Source organism: Spermophilus citellus (assembly GCF_964194105.1).
Source record: "Spermophilus citellus genome assembly, chromosome: 8".
Classification (NCBI taxonomy): Eukaryota; Metazoa; Chordata; class Mammalia; order Rodentia; family Sciuridae; genus Spermophilus; species Spermophilus citellus.
The window spans coordinates 122,608,518-122,631,664 of record NC_138189.1 but is presented as its reverse complement, the minus strand read 5'-3'; the positions used below and the strand labels follow the sequence as shown (position 1 = coordinate 122,631,664).

The following is a 23,147-nucleotide window of genomic DNA, read 5'->3' as shown; positions in this document are numbered from 1 at the left end:
GTATTACTGTAGTTCAAGGAGCCATGAATTCCTGACCAGAGCAACCTTCTACAATGCAAAGCCCAATTACATCACTCCCCTCTTCAAACCCTTCAGTGATTCCTCATCATCTGCAAGATGAAGTTCGTGCTCCTTACATAAAAATAAAACATAACTCACTCTCTACTTACCATAGATTTATCTCACTTCATCCCCACAAACCTCAATTTCCAGTTTTTCAGAAATATTTGCAGTTTTGAACGCATGCTTCCTTCACAAGTTTTCCAATCTATTCTCTCTCCTCTGCCTACACTGTCACATCTCATACTCCACCCACATTGATCGTTAAGAGCCAATTACCTCTTCCAAAAGTCTATTTATACAATCTAGGTTAAATTATCTTGCTTGCTCTCTGGGCATGCAGGCCTTCCTAAAAATATCTCCATTGAGGAGTTTATCATACCCTTCTAGGATGGTGGGTTTGCTTAGCTGTCTCTTGTCTTCCAAGCTGGGAGCCCTGTAAAAACAGACACCACTGCTTAGTCATCTTTGCATCTCTAAGTCCTGAGCAATATCTAAACTAGAGAGAACATTCAAAGTATTTGATAAATGGATGAATAAAATTTTCAGGACCCCACAATGTTCTTGGCAATGACCAGTTGACCCAGAATAAAAATTTCATTGTTGTGACATCCTGGAAATATGTGATTTCAATGGTCTTACTGTAAATAAATTGAGAAGGATTAGAGAAAAAAATTGAAAAAATTATCCAGGAATGTAGAGATGTTTCCGTGTCCTTATTCAGTCCAGCTTGTGCTCAACTATTCACTCCCATGTATCCATAATTCTATAAGACTTAGAACAAGGAAAATTAAAGAGGTGGGAGCATCCCTCCTGCCTCTCACCTCCTGACCCAAGGTCACTATCATGAGACAGAGAAGAGTTAAAGACATCAGAGACATATTCAGGAATTAGACTACAGAAATGAGGGAAACCAGGTTGTAATCTGGGTGTCTGATTAACAGGGAAAGGCCACAGGTACAATTCTTGGATGTGAGGGACAATGGGAGGCAGTAAGGCACAGTGAAAAAGAGTAAGACTACTGACTCCTCCCAACTCAGGTCTGTAGCGCAGCCCCACTGTGCACCACCTGTGGGCCTTTGGAGGTCATATATAAATCTTCAAGCCTCAGGTTTCCTACCAGAAATCTATACAAGAATATCTGATGTATGGGACTGTTGTGAAATTAAATGAGATAATGAATGTAAAGTGTTTAGCACTCAATAACTGAGAGATTGCTATTCATTATTCCAAGAACTTTGTTTAAATAAAACATTTTGGTGCCCATTTATTTAGTGCAAGTAAACATCAATTTAGATAAAATAAACTAATAAAATCTAAAGAAACATATCACAAAGAGCTAAATCAGCTTCAAACTGAATGAAAATAAAAGGCAACTCCTATGAGTATGTGTTAGGCCCTGTTACAAATATTTTATACATACCAACACAATTCTCACAACACATCTAAGTAGGATCATTATCACCATCCCTATTATACCAATGAAGAAAACAAAAGTACAAAATTAAGTAACTTGCTTCTGGTCACAAAGCAGAAGTGACAGAATCAGGATTCAAACTCAGGGAGCCTACATTGCCAGTTCACACCTTTAACTACATAACTATATAAATTAGAAACTACAGTGGTTTCTACTAACAAATAAAAGTAAATCCCATTATTCCTGAACTGATTGCAACTGAATTGGATTGAAACTGTAATATTTGCCCATTAACTTAGGAAGGAAGTCCTACTGCACAGTATGATGTAATATTTGCCCATTAACTTAGGAAGGAAGTCTTACTGTACAGTAGACAGTTCTGTGGCAATAAAGCAGTCTCCTGGTCTTTAGACTAAGCCAGATCTGCAGCAGAGTCAGTCCTCTTTGATAGAGGTCATGTCCTTGAGCTCAAGATGTACTGAGTAAATTCTGAAATCAGTGACAGCAAGATTCTCCTCAGGCCACTGAACTCTCTAAGCACCCATTACTTTTAGTTCCATGAGGGTAGGGATTCTTGACTATTCTGTTCATTTATGCAATCCTGGTGACTAGAAGAGTGGCTGGGTCATAGCAGGTGCTCAATAAATATATGTTAAAGTAATAAAGATAAATGTGATGTATAGAAAAAAACAGATTGTGTGGAGTTAAGGCACAAACATTCTCTACACTGTGGGTACTGTGACAACCATTCATTGCCCCTTCTCTCCCAGCCATGTGTGAGATCAAGGGACAAATACCAGAAGCACAGCGGAGAAGGTTGCTTGGCTCCCGCAGTTTGTCCATGAAGGTATGTAGTGAGCAAACAAGATTTCACTGCGGCAGAGGCTTGCTGAGAATGGATGCTCAGTAGACCTTTGTTCACTGATGAATGCAAGTATTAAGCAGACCAGCTCAATTTGATTGCTAAAGAAATAGCCTTGGGGCCTCTCTGATAAAGAATACAATATGCTTTCAATCACAATTTTCAAAATTAGGCATGTTTATATACCCCCAAACAAATATTTTAAGAAAGTTTGCAGATGCGTCAAAGATTTCTAAAATTTGGAAGCCAGCATGTTTCTAAGTAGTAGGGGCATCTGAGTTATTCTCAAAACTCCCTGCTCCCTTTTGGACTCTCTCCTTACCTGAAAGACAGAAACTATAAACTGCCAAGCTGCCATCCCATCCCTCGGCCTTGGCAACTGCTCCATCCAGAATTCACAATGCTGCTCAAATGGACTTGAAAAAACGGTGAAAAATACACAGTGTCTTTTTCCTACTCTATAATAAGAAGAGGCAATGCAAGTTGGAAAACAGTGAGCGACTTGGGATCTACAATGAATTTAAATGGAAGTTTGTGGGGTGCCTGTAGTTTGTCATCAAAGCAGTCTGCCATACAGAATTCCTGGAACTAGGCTACCTTAATTCAGTATGACAGTTCTGTGGCAATAAAGCAGTCTCCTAAAAATAAAGCATACATAATGCATCTTCCATGCTGGGCATGAAAAATAGTACAATGCTTAAATGCTACCCAAATGGTGTCCCCCAAGATTCATTCACATTACTGTGACTATGAAAACGATAAAGGGAGCTTTGGCAAAGATACTAAATCAAAGATCACAGAAGGGTACTTGATTTTCTTTTCTCATGCTCTTGACTTTTACATGGACATAGTCTGCTTTGTCTTCTCCTAAACAAATACTTTCATCTATTTTGTTCAAAAAGATTATCCAAATGTATCAGCACCACACAATGTCTGGTGGCTTTTGCAATGATTTGAGACTTGTACAAGTACAGAAAGGCAGAAAACAAACTGATATATTCAGTCACATTTGCATACATATGGTTGTTATGGTAAACAAAGAAATCTGTTAAGTATTGGAGCACTGGCTTGCATTAAAAAAAATTACTTGTAGCAGTGTTCAGAGTCCCTTGAGTAAGAAAATTAGCAAAGTTATATTGTTGAGTTGAAAAAAGAAATTAAAAAGAAATCTTGGAATACTGGTAAAATCAAAATCCACCATGCTAAAATGTGGCCATTTTGGTCAGTATCTCATAATTACACCACATTATATTTGAGAAATGGTGTGGGCTAATAGAAGCAACAGGTTGAGACATTAGTGTATGAAAGAGTAGGATACAAATTGCCATTCCTCTGCTCATTAGCTAGGTTATGGGGATATTTTCATGGTTTTGTTGAGCCTTAGCATTCCAGTATTTAAAATAATAGTAACATCTGCTATACAGATTTATTAGAGCATAATAGACAAAAGACATCAAATATAGTATAGTCACTATCTGATGCATAACACTATATTCTTTATAGATTCACAATTGAATCCAATTGCAAAAAATATGGAATTGTTTTTAAACAAAGGACACTTGATGCTTTATTTCAGTATTGCATGTGCCTTACAGATACACAGAGCTTGAGAATCTGCACCAGTGATAATTGCTGTACTGTGGTACACTGCTGTCACTCCCTACCTAATTACAGCCTTGTCCTTCCCCAAGTATACATTTCTTTTCCAGGATATCTTTGGTGTGACACCTGTTAGAAAATGATCTGGTACACAGTATAAACCTGGTTAGACCACCAATTTCAAATGTCTATTTGTATATTCAGAAGAATCATCTAGAATTAATCATCATAAAACCAATTACTTGCCCCAGACTAACCTTAGCTAGAGACACTGTGATAACTGGATCACCTATATCAGTTTTATCAATTAAGAAAAAAAAAACCTGAAGATGGACTGCATACTGACAGTTCCCAACTTACCATGATCCAGCTTACAAATTTCAGTAGAAAGTGTGCTTTAAATTTTGAATGTTGATCTTTCCCTGGGATGATGATACATCATGTATATTCTGCTGTGATTCTGGGCAGTGGCAATGCACCCCATTCTGCCACACAATCACCAGAACAGACAGCAGATACTCCACAGTGTTCTGCATTGCCAGCATTTCTGCATACTGTGTGTTGATTTCCATATCCCATAATGCACACAAAATGCCCATCTCTGTGTGTACCTAAGCCTGTATTATAAAACAGGCTTTGTGTTAGATGATTTTGCCCATCTAGGCTCATGTGGGCTGCCTGATCATTTTTAAGGTCAGATAGGCTAAGCTACACTATTCAGTAAGTTAGGTGTTATGGTTTAGATATAAGGTGTCTCCCAAAAGTTCATGTATGAGAAAATGAAAGAAAGTTTATCAGTGAAATGATTAGGTTATGAAAGTCTTAACCCAATCAGTGAAATAATCTGTTAATAAGGATTAACTGGGTGGTAAGTGCACACAGGTAGGAGATGACTAGAGGAGGTGGGCCCCTTAGGGTGTGCCTTTGGAATATATATTTTGTCTATGGTGAGAGGAGCTCTCTCTGTTTCCTGGTGCCATGATCCTAGCTGTTTTTCCTCTGCCACACCCTTCCTCTATGACATTCTGCCTTACCTCAGGCCCCCAGGAATGGAGTTGACCATCTATGGACTAAGACTTCTAAAACCATGAGCCCCCCAAAAAAACTTTTCCTCCTTTAAAGTTGTTTTTGTCAGGTCTTTTGGTGACAGAACAAAAAAGCTGACTAAAACATTAGGTACATTAAGTCCATTTTCAACTTCCAAAACTTATCAAGTCATAACCCAAGATAAGTAGAGAAGCATCTGAAATAGGGATTCTTGGTCTTTAGACTGAATCAATGGAGAAAAGTTTAACCTAAGAAGCAGAGGTCAAACCAGACACTCAGATAGTAGCATTTGATTCTCTCCCATATCTCCATTTATATCACATACATCCCTTTAATATGCAGGCAATTTGTAAGATCTTGAGCAAGGTGCCCAATTCTTCCAGGCCTCAATTTCTATTTCCACAAATTGCCTGTCATAGAGCCTCCAGGCTCTAGGATACCTAGGTACACCTTCCATAATTTTATGAAGATTTAACAAGATAATAGAAACAAAGATCTTAGAACAGAATGGTGCCTGTACATCATCGCATTCAGTAGCTCTCAGTTATGACCAAGGTTATTGTCTCCTTGAGAAGAGAGGTGCCATATCCTGTGTCTGTGCATCATTATTAGTTATCTGGATCACTATATTAATAACCAGATATACAAACAGGCTGTGATCATGGAGAAAGAAGACACACTCCATGGCCCCTTAAAAGATGTGTTGTGAGAAGCAAATTGATTTAAAAGGAAAAAAAAAGGAAAGACTTGGAACTTAGAAAATGAGTGTTTGATGGACTCAAGAATTTGAACTTATTGTGTGAATGTGATCAGTCTGCTTGCTATTCTCTTATCTCTAAATGACATGATTTTGCATGTCTACTGCATAGGATTTTGGAAAGATAAACTGAGGTATCTCAAACAGTTAATGTTCATTTTGCAATTTAGACCAGCTACCTTTTTTGTAATGGTCATGAATTGATTTTCATAAACATTAAAAGCCAAAGAACAGAAACAACATTTAGTCCATATCACTTATAGAATTTGCTGGCTCCCTGTTCTCCCTGATATTAAAAGATATACTTTTACATCAAGCCAGATCATCAAATAAATATATACTAAATTAAATCCTACTGTTCCTCCTACAGAAAGCCCATTATCAAATTATACTACAGTACAATGCCAACAGACCATAGCACTATAAGGAGGCAGCCAAGGACATTTGTCATTACCTCCACAATGTTGAATGATTTTCATGAGTGCTCTAGGAGAAATCCCAGCCTGGATTTCAGACTAAAAATGATAGTACTTGTTCTGAGTATTGGGAGCTGTAATCCATTTCTGCATTTCTTTGAAATATTTATTGAACCGGTCACGGTGGCACATGCCTGTAATCCCAGAAGTTAGGGAGGCTGAGACAGAAAGATTGCAAGTTCAAAGCCAGGGCTGGTGTGTGGCTCTGGTTGAGTGTCCCTGAGTTCAATCCCTGGTAACCCCTCCCCCCAAAAAACCCATATATCTATCTCACCTACTATGTACCAGATTCTCCATGAGGATCCAGAATTACAACAATAAAGAATACAGGTAATATCTCTGTACTTGGAGACTAGTGGCAAGGAAAAGATGATTAAACAAGCAAATATGATTAAAAAAAATGTGTATTATGCAATATGATGATACAGAATGAGCCACAAATAGGTGATAGATAAGATCGATTTCCTGTTTGGGTGGAAGAGAGGCTCAAGTAAAGCTAAGCTTGGACTAAGAGAAAAGTAGGAGGGCTCTGGGAAAAAAAATCATACTTTCATGCAAATTAGGAGAAAAAAAGACACAAATCAAGAAGAGTCCAGGAAAAAGTGGGTAGAGAGAGGTACTGAGAACCTATGATTGTCTACATAGTGACCAGAAATGGTCTATTTGTGTACTTTGCCTAACAGTAACAGTCTAAATGAGTAGAATTATATTGTGCAGAGTGTTTAAAACTGTATGCAAATCATCATAGGTTCTTGAGGAAACTGGCCTGAGTTCATGACTCTAAATAACTAAATGGGAGAAGACGCCAAAAAGAAAACTAAGGAAGGTCTGATATTGTTTGACGTGTAATCTTGGAGATTTAACTCAAATTGAGTCACATCACTGTGACTTTATTGATTTATTTCCATCATTTCCATTACTTTATGAATGGAAAGAGGAACACTCCATTTATAAACCCCTTCTTCAAATTGAATTTTTATTCTCTAAGATGCTGTAAAATTAAGAGCACAGAATTAAATATCTGAAATCTAAAAGGAATATTGGTAACAAAAATCTTAATTAAGCAGTCAAGAAACAAAGGCTTCAGTCTTTTTTTAACATAAAAAAATAGTCTTTGAGGTTTGAAGGCTATGTGAGAAATTTAATTAACTTGGTCCTTTTTGTGCTTAGTATAGTAACAACCCTAACCAAGAGTTATTGAAGGTTAACTCTGTGCCAAGAACTAAGTGTTGTCCATGTCTGAGCTAAATAACAACCTCACAGGGTAGGCAGTTTTGTCAAGCTGAGGAAACTGAGGCAAAGAGAGAAACTGACATTTCCAGGTAATACAGCTGGAAAATGCAAGCCCAGGCAATCCAGGTCCAGAGTCAGGCTCCTAGCTACTACTTTATTCTCCCAATTTCCATCCAAGAAATGGGTCCTCAGGAAGCTCAAAGGATATATCAGTGTATCTAGCCTTGAGATATATCCAAAAGTTCACCTTTTCTTCTTTGAAAATTTTATAATATAAAAATGAATTGCAAGCCCAGGTCCATCCCATCACAGTTAGACACCTGCTGGAGCTCAGGCCCAGCCCAGATCTGCCTCTGCCTACCTGTGTGTGACCCAGACCCAGGGTAGATCCAGGTTCATCACCACTCCCCAACCTGGGAGCCTAGGCCTAACCCACTTTTATCTTAGGCCACTGCAGACATTGCCATAGACTTTCCCACATAATAGCCTCTACCTTTTGACAACAGACTGGGCCTAGAAGCAACTGCATCTTGGAGCAGGCATCCCAAAACCAGTGTAATGCCAACCCTTTTAACTCCATCTCTGAAAGATGTTGCATCCATCTTGGGACACCTCCACTGCTATCTCACGTTACCTCCCCTATTGCCATCACCACCTTCAGTTACAGTAGCATCCATCATGGAACACCTGCAGGGTCTGGAAGCCCAGCATCAAGGTGTGGTACAGATAATCTGCAAGGATAACTACAAGATTACAAGGTAGAAACTATAATATCTCAGATACACACTGCAAGAAAGGAAGACACATAAGAAACATGAAAAAACAAAGGAGGAAAATGCCCCAAATAAACCAGGACACTCTAATAACAGAACCTAAGGACAGTGAAGTTGATGAAATGTCAGAAAAGGAGTTCAGAATGTTCATAATTAAAATGATCTCTGAGTCAAAGAATGACCTAAATGAACAAATACAGGCAAAAATTGATCACTCCAACAAAGAAATAAGAGAGCAAATACAGGTAGCAATAGATTACTTCAAGAAAAAGATACACACTCTGAAAAAAAATCAGAATTCCTTGAAATAAGAAAAACAATAAACCAAATTTAAAAAAAAAAAAACTCAACAGAAAGCATCACCAACAGACTAGATCACTTGGAAGAAAGAATGTCAGATAATGAAGACAAAGTATACAATCTGGAAAATAAAGTTGACCACACAGTGAAGATAGTAAGAAACTATAAACAGAACATCCAAGAATTATGGGACAGCATTAAAAGACAAAAATCTAAGAGTTATTGAGATAGAGGAAGGCACAGAGTTTCAAACCAAAGGAATACACAATCTCTTCAATGAGATAATATCAGAAAATTTCCCAAACATTAAGAATGAATTGGAAAATGAAATGAGGCTTACAAGACACCAAATGTACAAAATTACAACAGATCTATGCCTGGGCATATGATAATGAAAATACCTAACATACAGAATAAGGTTAGAATCTTAAAGGATGCAATACAGAAGAATCAAATCACATATAGGGGGAGACCAATTCGTATCTCAGCAGATTTTTCAACTCAGACACTCAAAGCCAGGATATCATGGAACAACATATACCAAGCTCTGAAAGAAAATAAATGCAAACCACAAATCTTAAATCTAGCAAAATTAAGCTTTAGATTTGATGAAGAAATAAAAACCTTCATTATAAACAAAAATTAAAAGAAGTTACAACTAGAAAGCCTGCCCTACCGAACATCTTTGGCAAAATATTCCATGAAGAGGAAATGAAAAACAATGATGAAAATCAGCAGAGGGAGGGATTGCACTAAAGAAAAACCTAATCAGAGGAGAAACCAAGTCATGTTAAATACCAAAAATAAACAAAAATGGCTGGGAATACAAATCATGTCTCAATAATAACCCTAAATGTTAATGGCCTAAACTCACCAATCAAAAGACATAGACTAGCACACTGGATCAAAAAAAAAAAAAAAAGACCCAACAAAATGCTACCTCCAAGAGACTCATCTCATAGTAAAAGACATCCACAGACTGAAAGTGAAAGGTTGGGAAAAATCACAGCATTTACTTGGATTGCTGAAGCAAGCAGGGGTTTCCATCCTCATATCAAATAAAGTAAACTTCAAGCTAAAGTTAATCAAAAGGGATAAAGAAGGACACTACATACTTCTAAAGGGAACCATACGCCAACAGGACATAACAATTATAAATATATATTCTCCAAACAATGGAGCATCTACAGTCATCAAACAAACTCTTCTCAAGTTCAAGAATCAAATAGAACACAAGAAAATAATAACACAAGAAAAATGGGTGACTTTAACACATCTCTTTCACTACTGGATAGATCATCCAAACAAAAGCTGAACAAAGAGACTCAATATACAACCTAGAACTCAATATATAATCAATAACTTAGATGTAACTGACATATATAGAATATTTTATCCTTCAATGAATGAATACACTTTCTTCTCAGCAGCACATGGATCATTCTCTAAAATAGACTATATATTATACCACAAAGCAACTCTTAGAAAATATAAAAATGTAGAGATACTACCCTGCATTCTATCAGGTCATAATGGAATGAAATTAGAAATCAATGATAAAATAAATATTAAAAATAGAAGGTACTCCAACACCTGGAGACTCAATAATGTTCTACTAAATTAACAATGGGTTGCAAAAGATATCAAGGAGGAGATTACAAAATTCTTAGAGGTAAATGAGAACACTGATACAACATATCAAAATCTCTGGGACATGAAGGCAGTACTAAGAAGAAAGTTCATTGCATGGAGCTCATTCCTTAATAAAAGAAGAAAAAGTCAACAAATAAATTACCTAACATTATATCTCAACCCAAGAAAAAGAAGACAAACCAACACCAAAATTAAGAGAAGACAGGAAATAATTAAAATCAGAGCTGAATCAATGAAATTGAATCAAAAGAAAAAATTGATTAAAAAAAAACTTGGTTCTTTGAAAAAGATAAATAAAATTGACAGACCTTAGCCATGCTAACAAAGAGAAGGAAAGAGAAAACTCAAATTACTAACATACATGAAAAAGTAAATATCACAACAGACTATAAAAATACAGAAGATAATTAGAAATTATTTTGAAAACTTATATTCCAATAAAATAGAAAATATTGAAGACATCAAAAAATTCCTAGAGTCATATGATTTGCCCAAATTGAATCAAGATGATATACACAATTTAAACAGATGAATTTCAAGCAATGAAATAGAAGATGCCATCAGAAGCCTACCAACCAAGAAAAGCCCTGGCCCAGATGGATACACAGCTGAGTTCTACAAGACCTTTAGTGAAGAACTAATACCAATACTCCCCAAATTATTTTGTGAAATAGAAAAAGAGGAGCACTTCCAAACTTATTCTATGAGGCCAGTATCACCCTGATTCCAAAACCATGCAAAGACACAAAGACACATGAAAGCTTCAGACCAATACCTCTAATGAACATAGATGCAAAAATTCTCAATAAAATTCTGGCAAATCAGATACAAAAACATATCAAAATGATAGTTCACCATAATCAAGTGGGGTTCTTCCCAGAGATGCAAGGTTTATTTAATATATGGAAATCAAAAATGTAATTCATCACATCACCAGACTTAAAGATGAGAATCATATAATCATCTCAATAGATGCATAGAAAAATCATTCAACAAAATACAGCACCTCTTCATGTTCAAAATACTAGAAAAACTAGTGTTAAAGCTATCAGTGCTAAACCCCAGGCCACCATCATTTTAAATGGAGAAAAATTGAAATCATGCCCTCTAAAAACTAGAACAAGACAGGAATGTCCTCTTTCACCTCTTCTATTTAACATAGTTCTTGAAACACTGGCTAGAGCAATTAGACAGACCAAACAAATTAAAGGGATACTAACAAGAAAAAGAAGAATTCAAATCAGCACTATTTGCCAATAATATAATTCTATACCTGTAAGATCCAAAAAATTTCACCAGAAAACTTCTAGATTAAGAAATGAATTCAGTAAAGAACTAGAATATGAAATCAACACCCATAAAGCAAAGGCATTTCTGTATATCATCAGTGACAAATCCTCTGAAAGGGAAACACCATTTACGATAGCCTCAAAAACAATAAAATACTTGGGAATCAACCTAACCAAAAACCTCTACAACAAAAAATACAGAACACTAAATAAAGAAATTAAAGAAGACCTTAGAAGATAGAAAGATCTCCCTTGTTCTTGGATAAGCAGATTTAATATTATCAAAATGACCACAGTACCATAAGCACCATACAGATTTAATGCCATTCCAATCAAAATCCTAATGACATTCCTCATAGAAATAGAAAAATCAATCATGAAATTCATCTGGAAAAGTAAGAGACACAGAATAGCTAAAGCAATCCTTAGCAAGAAGAGTGAAGCAGGTGGCATCACAATATCAGATCTTAAACTATACTATAGAGCAATAGTAACAAAAACAGCATGGTATTGTCACCAAAATACACTGGTAGACCAATGGTACAGAACAGAGGACACAGAGACTAACCCATGTAATTACAGTTATCTTATATTAGGCAAAGTCACCAAAAACATGCATTGGAGAAAAAACAGCCTCTTCAACAATAGTGCTGGGAAAACTGGAAATCCATATGCAACAAAATGAAGCTGAACCCCTATCTCTCACCATGCAAAAAAAAACTCAACTCAAAGTGGATCAAAGACCTAGGAATTAAACCAAAGACCCTGAACCTATTAGAAAAAAAAAGTAGGCCCAAATCTCCATCATGTCAAATTAGGCACCGACTTCCTTAATAAGACTCCTATAGCACAAGATTAAAATCAAGAATCAATAAATGGAATGGATTCAAACTAAAAAGCTTCTGTTCATCAAAAGAAACAATCCATGAGATGAATAGAGAGCTTACATTCTGGGAGCAAATTTTTACCACTCACAAATCAGATAGAGCTCTAATCTCTAAGGTATATAAAGAATTCAAAAGATAAACACCAAAAAAAAAAAAAAACCCAATCAATAAATGGGCTAAGGAACTGAACAGACACTTCTCAGAAGAAGATTATATAATCAATCAAAATTTCTGTATATCAGTGACAAATCTTCTGAGAAGGCAAAGAGGAAAACTACCCCATTCACAATAACCTCAAAAAAAAAAAGATACTTGGGAATCAATTTAATGAAAGAGGTAAAAGATCTATACAATGAAAACTACAGAACTCTAAAGAGAGAAATCAAAGAAGACCTTAGAAGATGGAAAGATTCTGCTCTTGAATAGGCAGAATTAATATTATCAAAATGACCATACTACCAAAAGCACTACACAGATCTAATGCAATTCCAATCAAAATCCCAATGGCATTCCTCATTGAAATAGTAAAAGAAAGAGTGAAATTCATCTGGAAAAATAAGACATCCAGAATAGTTAAAACAATCCTTAGCAGGAAGAGTGAAGCAGGTGGCATCACTATACCAGATTTTAAACTACACTATAGAACAATAGTAACAAAAACAGCATGGTATTGGCACCAAAACAGACTGGTATACCAATGGTACAGAATAAAGGACACAGAGACTAACCCACAAAATTAAAATTATCTTATATTTGACAAAGGTGCCAAAACCATGCACTGGAGAAAAGATAGCATCTTCAACAAATGGTGTTGGGAAAACTGGAAATCCATATTCAACAAAATGAAATTAAACCCCTATTTCTCACCATGCACAAAACTTAACTTAAAATAGATCTGAGTCTAATAGAAGAAAAAGTAGGTCCTAATCTTCATCATGTGGGATTAGGCCCCAACTTCCTTAATAAGGCTCCTATAGCACAAGAATTAAAACCAAGAATCAATAAATGGGATGGAATCAAACTAAAAAGTTTCTTCTCAGCAAAAGAAACACTCTGTTAAGATGAACAGAGAGCCTGCATCCTAGGAGCCAATATTTACCCCTCACACATCAGATAGAAATCTCTAGGGTATATAAAGAACTCAAAAAGTTAAACATTGAAAAAACAAATAATCCAATCAATAAATGGGCCAATGACCTGAACAGACATTTCTCAGAAGAGAATATACAATCAATCAACAAATATATGAAAAAATGCTCATTATCTCTAGCAATCAGAGAAATGCAAATCAAAAGTACTCTAAGATGTCATTTCACTCCAGTCAGAATGGCAGCTATTATGAAGACAAACAACAATAAGTGTTGGATAAGATGTAAATTGGTGCAGCCAATATGGAAAGCAGTATGGAGATTCCTTGTAAATCTGGGAATGGAACCACCATTTGACTCAGCTATCCTTCTCCTCCTCTTTCTCCCAAAGGTCTTAAAAACAGGATACTACAGGGACACAGCCCACATCAATGTTTACAGCAGCACAATTCACAATAGCTAAACTGTGGAGTCAACCTAGATGCCCTTCAGTGGATGAATGGATAAAAGAAAAGTAGCCTATATACACAATGGAATTTTACTCAGCAATAAAAGAGAATAAAATCATGGCATTTGCAGGTAAATGGATGGCACTGGAGAAGATAATTCTAAGTGAAGTTAACCAAAACCAAAAAAACAAATGCTGAATGTTTTGTCTGATATAAGGTGACTGACTCATAGTGGGGTATAGAGGGGGAGGATGGGAGGATTAGATGAATTCTAGATAGAGAAGAGGGGTGGGAGGCAAAGGGAGGGGGCAGGGAATTAGCAAGGATGGTGGAATGTGATGGACATCATTATCCAAAGTTCATGTATGAGGACTCAAATTGGGTGTCTACATACTTTATATACAAACAGCGATATGAAAAAATATGGTATAGCTGTATAAAAGGAATTGTAATGCAAAAAAAAACCCAAAGTACATGTATAAAGGCATGAATTGGCGTGAACATACTTTATATACAAAGATATGAAAAGTTGTGCTCTATATGTGTAATAAGGATTGTAATGCATTCTGCTGTCGTGTATTTAAAAAAATAAAATCAATAAAAAATCAACAAATATATGAAAGAAATGTTCAACATCTCTATCAATTAGAGAAATACAAACCAAAATACTCTAAGATTTCATCTCATTCCAATCAGAATGGTAGCAAAGAATACAAATAAAGAAATACAAATAACAATAAATGTTGGTGAGGATGTGGGGGACAAGGCACCCTCATATTGCTGGTGGAACTGCAAATTGGTGCAGCCAATATGGAAAGCAGTATGAAGATTCCTTGGAAAAGTGGGAATGGAACCACCATTTGACCCAGCTATCCCTCTCCTCAGTCTATACCCAAAGGACTTAAAACAGCATACTACAGAGACACAGCCACATCAATGTTTATAGCAGCACAATTCACAACACCTAAACTGTGGAGCCAACCTAAATGCCCTTCAGTAGATGAATGGATAAAGATATGTGGTATATATACACAATATAATACTATTCAGCTTTAAAAGATAATAAAATCATGGCATTTGCAGGAAAATGAATGGAGCTAAAGAATATAATACTAGGTGAAGTTAGCCAATCCCTAAAAACCAAATGCCAAATGTTTTCTCTAATAAACAAATTATACAGTCACCCAAGTCCACTTGTTAAGAGGTTATGTTCTGAAGTTTGTTGGCCTTGTTTGAATTGCAGTGAAGCCATGTACTAGGTGTGTAAATTGAGGCCAACTATTTTGCCTGAATAAGTCTCAATTTTCTTATCAATTAAGCGGGAATAACAATAACACTTACCTCATAGAATCATTATGAGAATTATAGGGATCCATGATTGTATGAATTAATGAATCACTTTGCATAGAGCATAGTAAATGGTGCACTCAACAAAATTTAGCTTTTACCAACATTAAATTAAATATTTGATATGAGCAACATTGACATAATTATGGAAATCATTTTATGAACTTGAGATATCAAAATGTACCTGTAAATCCTGAACATTTAGCCATGAAGCAGTGTAAGGAAGGCCAGTAAGCAAATCATTAGTACGTTAAGAAATATCCATTCTAAAACTAAATTATAATCCCAAAGCTAAAGGAATAGTGGTTTGGTTTTAAGCTACCCCCAATAACTTTAATTTGTTCCATTCCAAGCTCCCTGGGAACCTTCCTGAAAAGCTAAAGGTAATGCTAACAGGAAGAAAGGGAGCATCCTTCGAGTTTACAATCTCTTTGGGGCCCTTCTCAGCCTCTTAGGTCAACCTGGATTCACAGGTAGAACTTCTGAGATGATTCTGCATTCAAACACAAGCCACTGATTTGCTGTATTTTGGATTCAAATCGTGGAATAACCTCAACATTCAGAGAATATCCTTTATGTGGTGTGGCATTACCACAGATCAATACTTTCATCTACAACTGTAGTTAATCGGCTACCTATCCTATAATGTATCAAAACATTTGTCTCCCAGGTAGAGATAATCTTGTAAATCAGACTCAATAAACCACATCATGAAGCTTGAAGAAACCAATGGCTAGTTAGTATCCATGCTGAACAACATCAAATGTCTTTGCTTCTTTTTCTTTATTTGTTAAATAAAAGTGCTTAAATCCATTGGAGAAAAAAAAATCAAGGCATTGAGTCTAACATGGTCTGGCTCTGGACCTCTTGAAAAGATTCTGTCTACTGAAGAAAGATAACTCATTTCCTTCTTACTTTTAAAAACTTCCAAAGGAAAAAAAAATTCTACTTTCACAGTATCTTATAATAACATGCCTGACTGTCAGCAAGTTCTGTGCCTCCACCGCTCCACCCTGGCTTCCTCTCCTCATCATGCAAATTGCCATTGGCTTTAATTAGATTTAATAAGCCATTGGGAAGTGCAGCAGGGAAATGGAGAGCAAAGATTACACAGTGTGGGCTTACTCTTGCATGTCCAGCACAGCATTTCTTTGGAACTTTCATATCCTCCCAGGCTGGGAAAATAATGAATGCCAAGCGTATGGAAAGACACGCTGTTGCTGCTGCTGCTGTCCAAATGTGAAACGTGGGTGGAGAGAAATCATTAAAAAAAAAAAAAAAAAAAAGTAAGGGAAAAGGGGAAAGGAACCCGAATCCCCAACAGCTGCAAATAACGAAACATGTGAATCTGTTACCTCGGATGAACTCTGATTTCCTGCTCACAGACGGCAGGGTCCTGTTGAGCCCCAAGATCCTATCCAGGTGGAAGGCAAACACCTCACTCATGTCCAATGGTTGCTTGAGCAAGCCACAGGGGCTAGGGCCACAGCGAGGCAGTGAGCCAGCTGTGCTCCCTTCCAGCACCAGCAGACGGGCACCACTCCTTGAGGACACAGGCTGGACTCCCGCCACCGCACCATCTGCCAACAGGCGCATTCTGCGGATGTCTTCTCTGCTCAGCCACGAGGGGGCGCTCTCGCTGTAGATCCTGATGTTGCTCTCTCTGGCCTTGGGCAACTGGAAGTCTAAGACCCCAGTTCCGAATCCAGGGCCTCGCACCAGCCTCCAGGATGGTTCTCCAATCTTGTCCAGATTTCCTCCCTGAGCATACCCAAGCACTTCAGCATCAGCTGCCCTTGCAGCGTCCTGTGTCTGAAAGGACGGTCCAACCAATGCTTCCTGACCAGGGATACCAGATGCAACTGCATATTTCTTCCTGCGCTTGGGTTTCACAGTGCCACGGATATTGGCAGGCTTGCTGCGCTTGGAGCGTAGGGTAATGTACACCACATTGGGCTGCAAGGTGGTCCCATTACCCTGGGACTCAGGAGGAGCCAGGGTGCCATCCAGGGGGATCTCAGGAAAGGATGCCTCTGCAGAGTCGCGGCTGCGGGGTGGCCTCTTGTCGGCTGCTTGTGCGTGCTGGATTGAGGCCCGCCCCACCTGGCTAACCAGAAAGCCCAGGTAGATGGCACAGGCAGTGCCCAGCAGAAGGTTCCTCCGGGTCCTGGGACGCCGGCTGCTCCAGAGTTTACGCGCCCTCGGGACGCACAAGGAGCAGATGAACCAGTTTATGAGTTGCCCTGGCTTGTCTGGACAGGTCATTTCTCTGCTGTATCCACATGTTGAACAGAGTTTAAGGTCTGCAGTTGGCTCCTGCTGATACGATGCATGGTTTCCTGAATTCAGCTGTCGTGTCCGGTTGGTTATCTAAGTGGTCTCCAGTGGGTTGAAGTGGAAGGGAAGTCCTGGTGATAGAGCTGAGAATGTTTTTGACACTCGCCACAACAAACCTTTTAAACTTCTATCAACCTCCCCAAGGAGAAATGAGAGTTGATTCTGGGAATGAATGGAAACAGAGTTAACTGAGTCACATCTCAAACCCTTTCAGTTCCTCTACAAGAGGAAAGAAAAAAGTAACCCTTTCCTTCCATAAATTTTACCACTAAATACGTAAAGTTTAAAAAATGAAAGCAAAATAGATGTGTAGGTTTATATTCAGTTTAAAGCTGTGAAAACAAGCCACGAAAAATCCAAGAATATTTTATGACTTGTAGCTAGAGTCTTTTAATTTGATTCTGAAGCAAAGCAGTAAAATTTGACCAACCTGGGCTTTCCCTTTTTGCACAGCAGAAATAACTTAAGACAGATGGCTTTTAAAAATTTATAGCTATCCTACATTATTTTCAAAAATCATGCATTAACTAATTAGGCAGGAGCACAAAGTATTAACATTCAAACTCAGTAACATATTATCTTAATCTAATGTTATACAGATTTTTCTTCACCATGTGTTCCATTATTCATATTTTAAATGTTACTAGAATATAAAGCCATAAATGTCTATACAGCACGGGAGCACTTACATTTATTCAGTCACACACAAACACACCAAACACAAATCCAACTACTTTTCATTTATTTTCTTTCCACCAAAGTCAGCTGAAAGAAAACAAAAGAATCTCTAGTACAATCTCTTCACATTATTAGAAAAGAAGAAACTCGTAAGCAATCTTACTTACACAGCTGGACTCAAGCTTGGCTCCAGGAAGAATGTAATCCCTGACTCTAATGCAAAGAACTTCTAAAGGCTGAGGCATGTAAGTAGAACATATTTCATGGTCAAGAGTGTTCCACAGTTCAAACATTTCAGCTCAGCTTTAAAACTCCCTCAAAAATCACCGATGGCAAAGCAAAATGGATACTTGTAAACTAGCTACTGACGTTTTCAGACATCCAAGGATTTGGTAAAGAAGATTTGAAAAATAAACTTTAATTTTATATTCTAAAAAAAAACAAATGCCGTACAGAATCAGTTTTCATTCAAACAACTTTCTGCTTATTTTTAACCCCTGGGAGCCCTCTAGTGTCCTGTTTGCAAACAGACTCAGAAATGTCAGTCTTGTGAGGTTAAAAAGTATCTGGAGTGTTTGTTTAGTTTGGTGGAGCAGCCCTTGCTGAATAAATACCTTGTAAAATGAAGAATGCCATTGCCCCTCTGTCCATCCCACGTATCTGGAGAGTGGAGCACCAGGGTTCCAGGACCTAGCACTTACCTCACCATCCTGGCCATTTGCAGAATAGCACTTGTCTCCCAGTTCAGGGAAGAGAAGGCCTAGAAGATCAGAAAAGCTAAGAAAGGGTTACTATGAATGAGAGAGAAATAGAACAGTGAGATAAGAGTGCAGAGATAGGGAGAGACATTTATAGTGAGCAGTTACATGGTGCAGCAGTTCACAAAAAGCAGTCATGGGGCCTCTCTGATTGGAGGCATTTTTAAAAAAACAGGTTAGGGATTGGCCTAGGTTGTTTGCATGTCTTGGTACAAAGGCGGGGGAGCTGATGACCTTGGGCTCTCACTTTGGCTTATTCTATTTGCTTATATGGCAAAGGGAATCAGAAGTCAAAAAGGCACAAAGGGAAACAAGGACTTTTTTCTCCCTACTAAAAAAAAAAAGGTCGTGACACTGGGAAGTAAAGTGGGAAAGAGATTACAGCATGGTGTAAGGTCTTAAAAGTTCTATATTTTTCAATGAAAAAAAAAAGAAGAAGAAGAAGAAGAAGTGCTAGGAATTGGAATAGGTAGAGAAGGAAAGAGAAAATGTCAAAGTGGTTAAAAAAAACCCACAAATTATAACAGGACTGTTATTTCAGCTTTTTTAAATTCAGACCTTTTTCCTTTTTAAAAATTCTCCTACTGAAAAGGGAAAGAACAATTCCAATATTGACAGTAGCCTCGAAGTACCTGGAGGTTTTTACTAACTTCAAGAGAAGGCAGGTATCAGAGCCATTTTCTGTATGAGCCCAAACTCTTAAAGCACACACTTCCATAAGCACATAATTATTTTCTAGAGAGTAAATATGAACTTCTTAAAAGGAAACCATGGTACAGCTGCTTCTCATAAGTAGCTTATAATTTTCACATATTTAGAAGAAGAAATGACCTGAATCTTTTAAAATTAAAAGGGCTCAGAGGTAGAGCGCTCGCCTAGCATGTGTGAGGCACTGGGTTCGATCCTCAGCATCACATAAATATAAAATAAAGACAATTGTTTCCACCTATAACTAAAAAAAGTGGGGGCTGGGGTTATAGTACAGTGGTGAAGCACTTACCTGGTAGGTGGGGGTCCTGGTTCCACTCCTAGCGCCACAAAAGATAAAAAATAAAAAGTCTTTGGTAAAGGCCAGATGATGATAAGCAGAAATATCCTCCAACTATTTTTAAAGCAACTTTTTAAGTAGAGAAATGACTAGAAAGCAGGTAGATTTGTCTGAGTTGGTAAATTTGATTGAATCACCTCAGAAATGTCTCTATTAGAAAAAAAGAAATACATTGCCTCCTCTTACAGAGGAGGCTAAAGCATATGATGATTGGAAAATGGGCTGCAGAGGAGAAAGCCCAGCTTCAAGTTCTCCTTCCTCCTTCATTTGCTATAGGTGGTGCCCTGGGACATGTAATTATATTGTCTGAGCTTTTGTCTCCATATCTTTAAGGGAAGAAGAATAATAGCACTCAGCCCACGGTGGATTTCTCGTAATGATTAAAATAAGATAATGGCAAGGGAGTGGTCCTTTGGAATAGTCAGCAAAGTGTTTATCTCCCCCACAATCCACACACCTTATCGAACTTCTCAAAGACCCTCCCTACACCAAGGTATTTTGGTAGAATTGAGAACAAGAATGGAATTTACCCAATTTTATCACTCCTCCCACTGCCCAAACCTGATTTTTGGAGTGTGATTTACTGGAGAATTGAACCCAAGGCCTCACAAGTGATTACCAAATGCTGTGCTACTAAGCTAAGTCCCCAGTCCCTAGTAGCTCTTTTAGTACCCTTGGATGCAATCTCAGGCAGGTTCCCTGACTTTTCTAGTTACACTTAGATTTCTTCTAGGTTCTTCAGTCATTATTATAGGCATATACATATATGTATACCCATATTATGTTTTAGATTTGAGGTGTCTCCCAAAAGCTCCTGTACTAATACAGGAATGTTCAGAGGTGAAATTATTAGTTTAACTTTCATTAAAATCATCTACAAAAAAAAGGTCAAAAAGTAGACAATTAACTTAGCAAGACCCTAAGCAACTTAACACTTCTGTCTCAAAATCAAAAATGAAAAGGACTAGGGATGTGGCTCAGTGGCTAAGTGCCCCTGGGTTCAATCCCCCATACAAAAATAAATAAATAAATATAATAAGACAAGGGTACAGCTCATTATACTTACCTGGGGAGTTTTTAATACATCTTAAGAGGAAGGAATGAATAGTCACAAAGAAGCAATATGAGTGAGGACTGGGGATTGTGGTAATAGGCTATTTCTTCACATTTACATATTTTCGTATATATCTTGTCATTCAATAAAATTTAAAGATTTGGTGAATAAACCAGTATTCATATTATATTGTTTATACTCTGTGAATTGTATTCATGTTTATAAGAGGAGAAGAGAGTAAAGTCTTCTACATCTTTTATTTGCAATGGATACTCCATATTAGTTTGATTGTTTTAAAATTAAATTTTAGAGATAAAGAATGATAAAATCACTGAAAACTTTTAAAATATATGGTTGCCTAGGCCACATACTTTCCCAGAGATTTAAATTAAATTGATCTGAGTGGACCCCAGGAATTCATAGTTTTAAAAACTTAACAATGTTCAGGGTGATGGTTCACTATTCTAAGAGCTAAAATAGCTTGTTCCCAAAGTGAATTAGCATCTTTTTACAGTAAAATGATAAGTCTTAGGTTTCACTGGCAATGAAATCTGCAAATCTTTCAAGACTTCCAATTTTAAGACCCAAGTGTGGTAAAGGCTGTTTGCCTTCAGCCTGGGAAAAGTCCTAGACTGGTAGACAGTAAGCCTTCATATTCCCCACCCACTGCACCTCACTTCCCCCCTCTCCTGTCATGGGTAAAACTTGTTGTGTGGCTCAAGTTTACCCACCTGCTGAAAGCCATTCAGAAAGTGAGAAAAATATATAAGTTCTCCAACTGTTGGAAAGCTGAGTACTAAGTTTTCCCTTGTTGTGAACCATGCTTGTTATGCATATTACAAACCTGCAGATGGAAACCTGGTTCTAGGCTGATCAAAAACTTCCATTGTGTCCTGACCCTAGTTCACCACCCTACTGACCTCTAAACCCACACCCCTTTCTAGAACAATTATCCCAGCTTTAGCCTAATATAACCTCTGTCCTGTTTGCCGTAGGAAATTTGCTAATACTTCTGCTATTCATTCTAACATATGGCCTGGATAGCCCCAAACTGCCCTATCCTGCCACTGAAAAGCCCTTCTCCTAATAATCTTTTGTCATAAAGGTGTTTAAATGATACCAAGGAGTTTTCAATGCTTCAAATAATACTCCCTGGTTTATGTATTTAAACTGTATGTAAAAGAATTCATATAGCATTGTTTTATTAAAATATGTGCACATTCATATGACTCATGATTGCTCACCCTAAGGACATCTTTCCTGTTGATCTATACATACATTTGCAGTAGGAGAAGCACTTTAGAAGTTCACCTATTTCAGAGATATAAATCCATGAAGCAACACTGAGGGCCATAGCTTAATCTCTGATATGTGACCAAGAAAGCACCAAGTAGGAATGACTCCAGGGGATGAGAGCCTGCATTTGCTTGTGTGGGTGTTCTTTCCTCTCTACTCTTAAACCCGGTTAAAAGAATACTGAGGCTCCTTGCCTTTTACCAGTATGGAAATCTCCTGCAATAAACCGTTTAGCCTCATTTCCCTAGGAATGTCTGTTCAATTTCCTTAAAAATGTGTGTAAGGATGATTCCGCCACATGACCAGAAACTGAACAGAGGGTAAAACAATAAATAGACAAAAAGTGTAACAGACAATTTGACTTATATTTGAAATGACAAGTGTTTATTTTAAGGTTATTAATTATCTCTTAATAATTACACAATTTATTCACATTAAGATAATTAGCATTTTCTCATAGTTCTAAGAATAATTCATACAGCCATCACAGAGTTAAAAATAAAATAGGTAGATTGGTGGTTGGTGGTTGGCCTGAGCTTCCACTCCTCGCCCTCAAACAATCTAGACAACTAAGCGAGTGGGCAGAAGTGGGCACTGAGGCCTCAATCCCCTGCCTGCCATTCTTGCCACCAAGCTGCACACAGAGGAGAAACAACACAGGACAGGCACGCTGGTCCCTGGCCATTTTTGGTCTAGAGAGAATAACACATGCAGCAGTGTTTTGTGCCTTTGTATTGTA

The 23,147-nt window shown here is 37.5% G+C and overlaps 1 protein-coding gene across 3 annotated transcripts in view; it reads right to left on the bottom strand.

Moving 5' to 3' along the window:
• GASK1B (golgi associated kinase 1B) overlaps positions 1-19,136 on the bottom strand; it is a 53,467-nt gene extending 34,331 nt beyond the window's left edge. Inside the window, exons 1-2 of one of the 3 annotated variants that reach the window (XM_081304137.1) lie at positions 18,867-19,136; positions 16,593-17,736 (exon numbers count right to left, since the gene is read on the bottom strand). In XM_081304137.1, coding sequence (XP_081160263.1) covers positions 16,593-17,502 — 910 coding nt within the window. In that variant the 5' untranslated portion in view covers positions 17,503-17,736; positions 18,867-19,136. Of the gene's footprint in view, positions 1-16,592; positions 17,737-18,419; positions 18,738-18,866 lie in introns of those variants that run through there. The other 2 variants (XM_081304136.1, XM_081304138.1) reach the window with 2 other exon arrangements.
• Between the last annotated feature and the right edge of the window lie 4,011 nt (positions 19,137-23,147).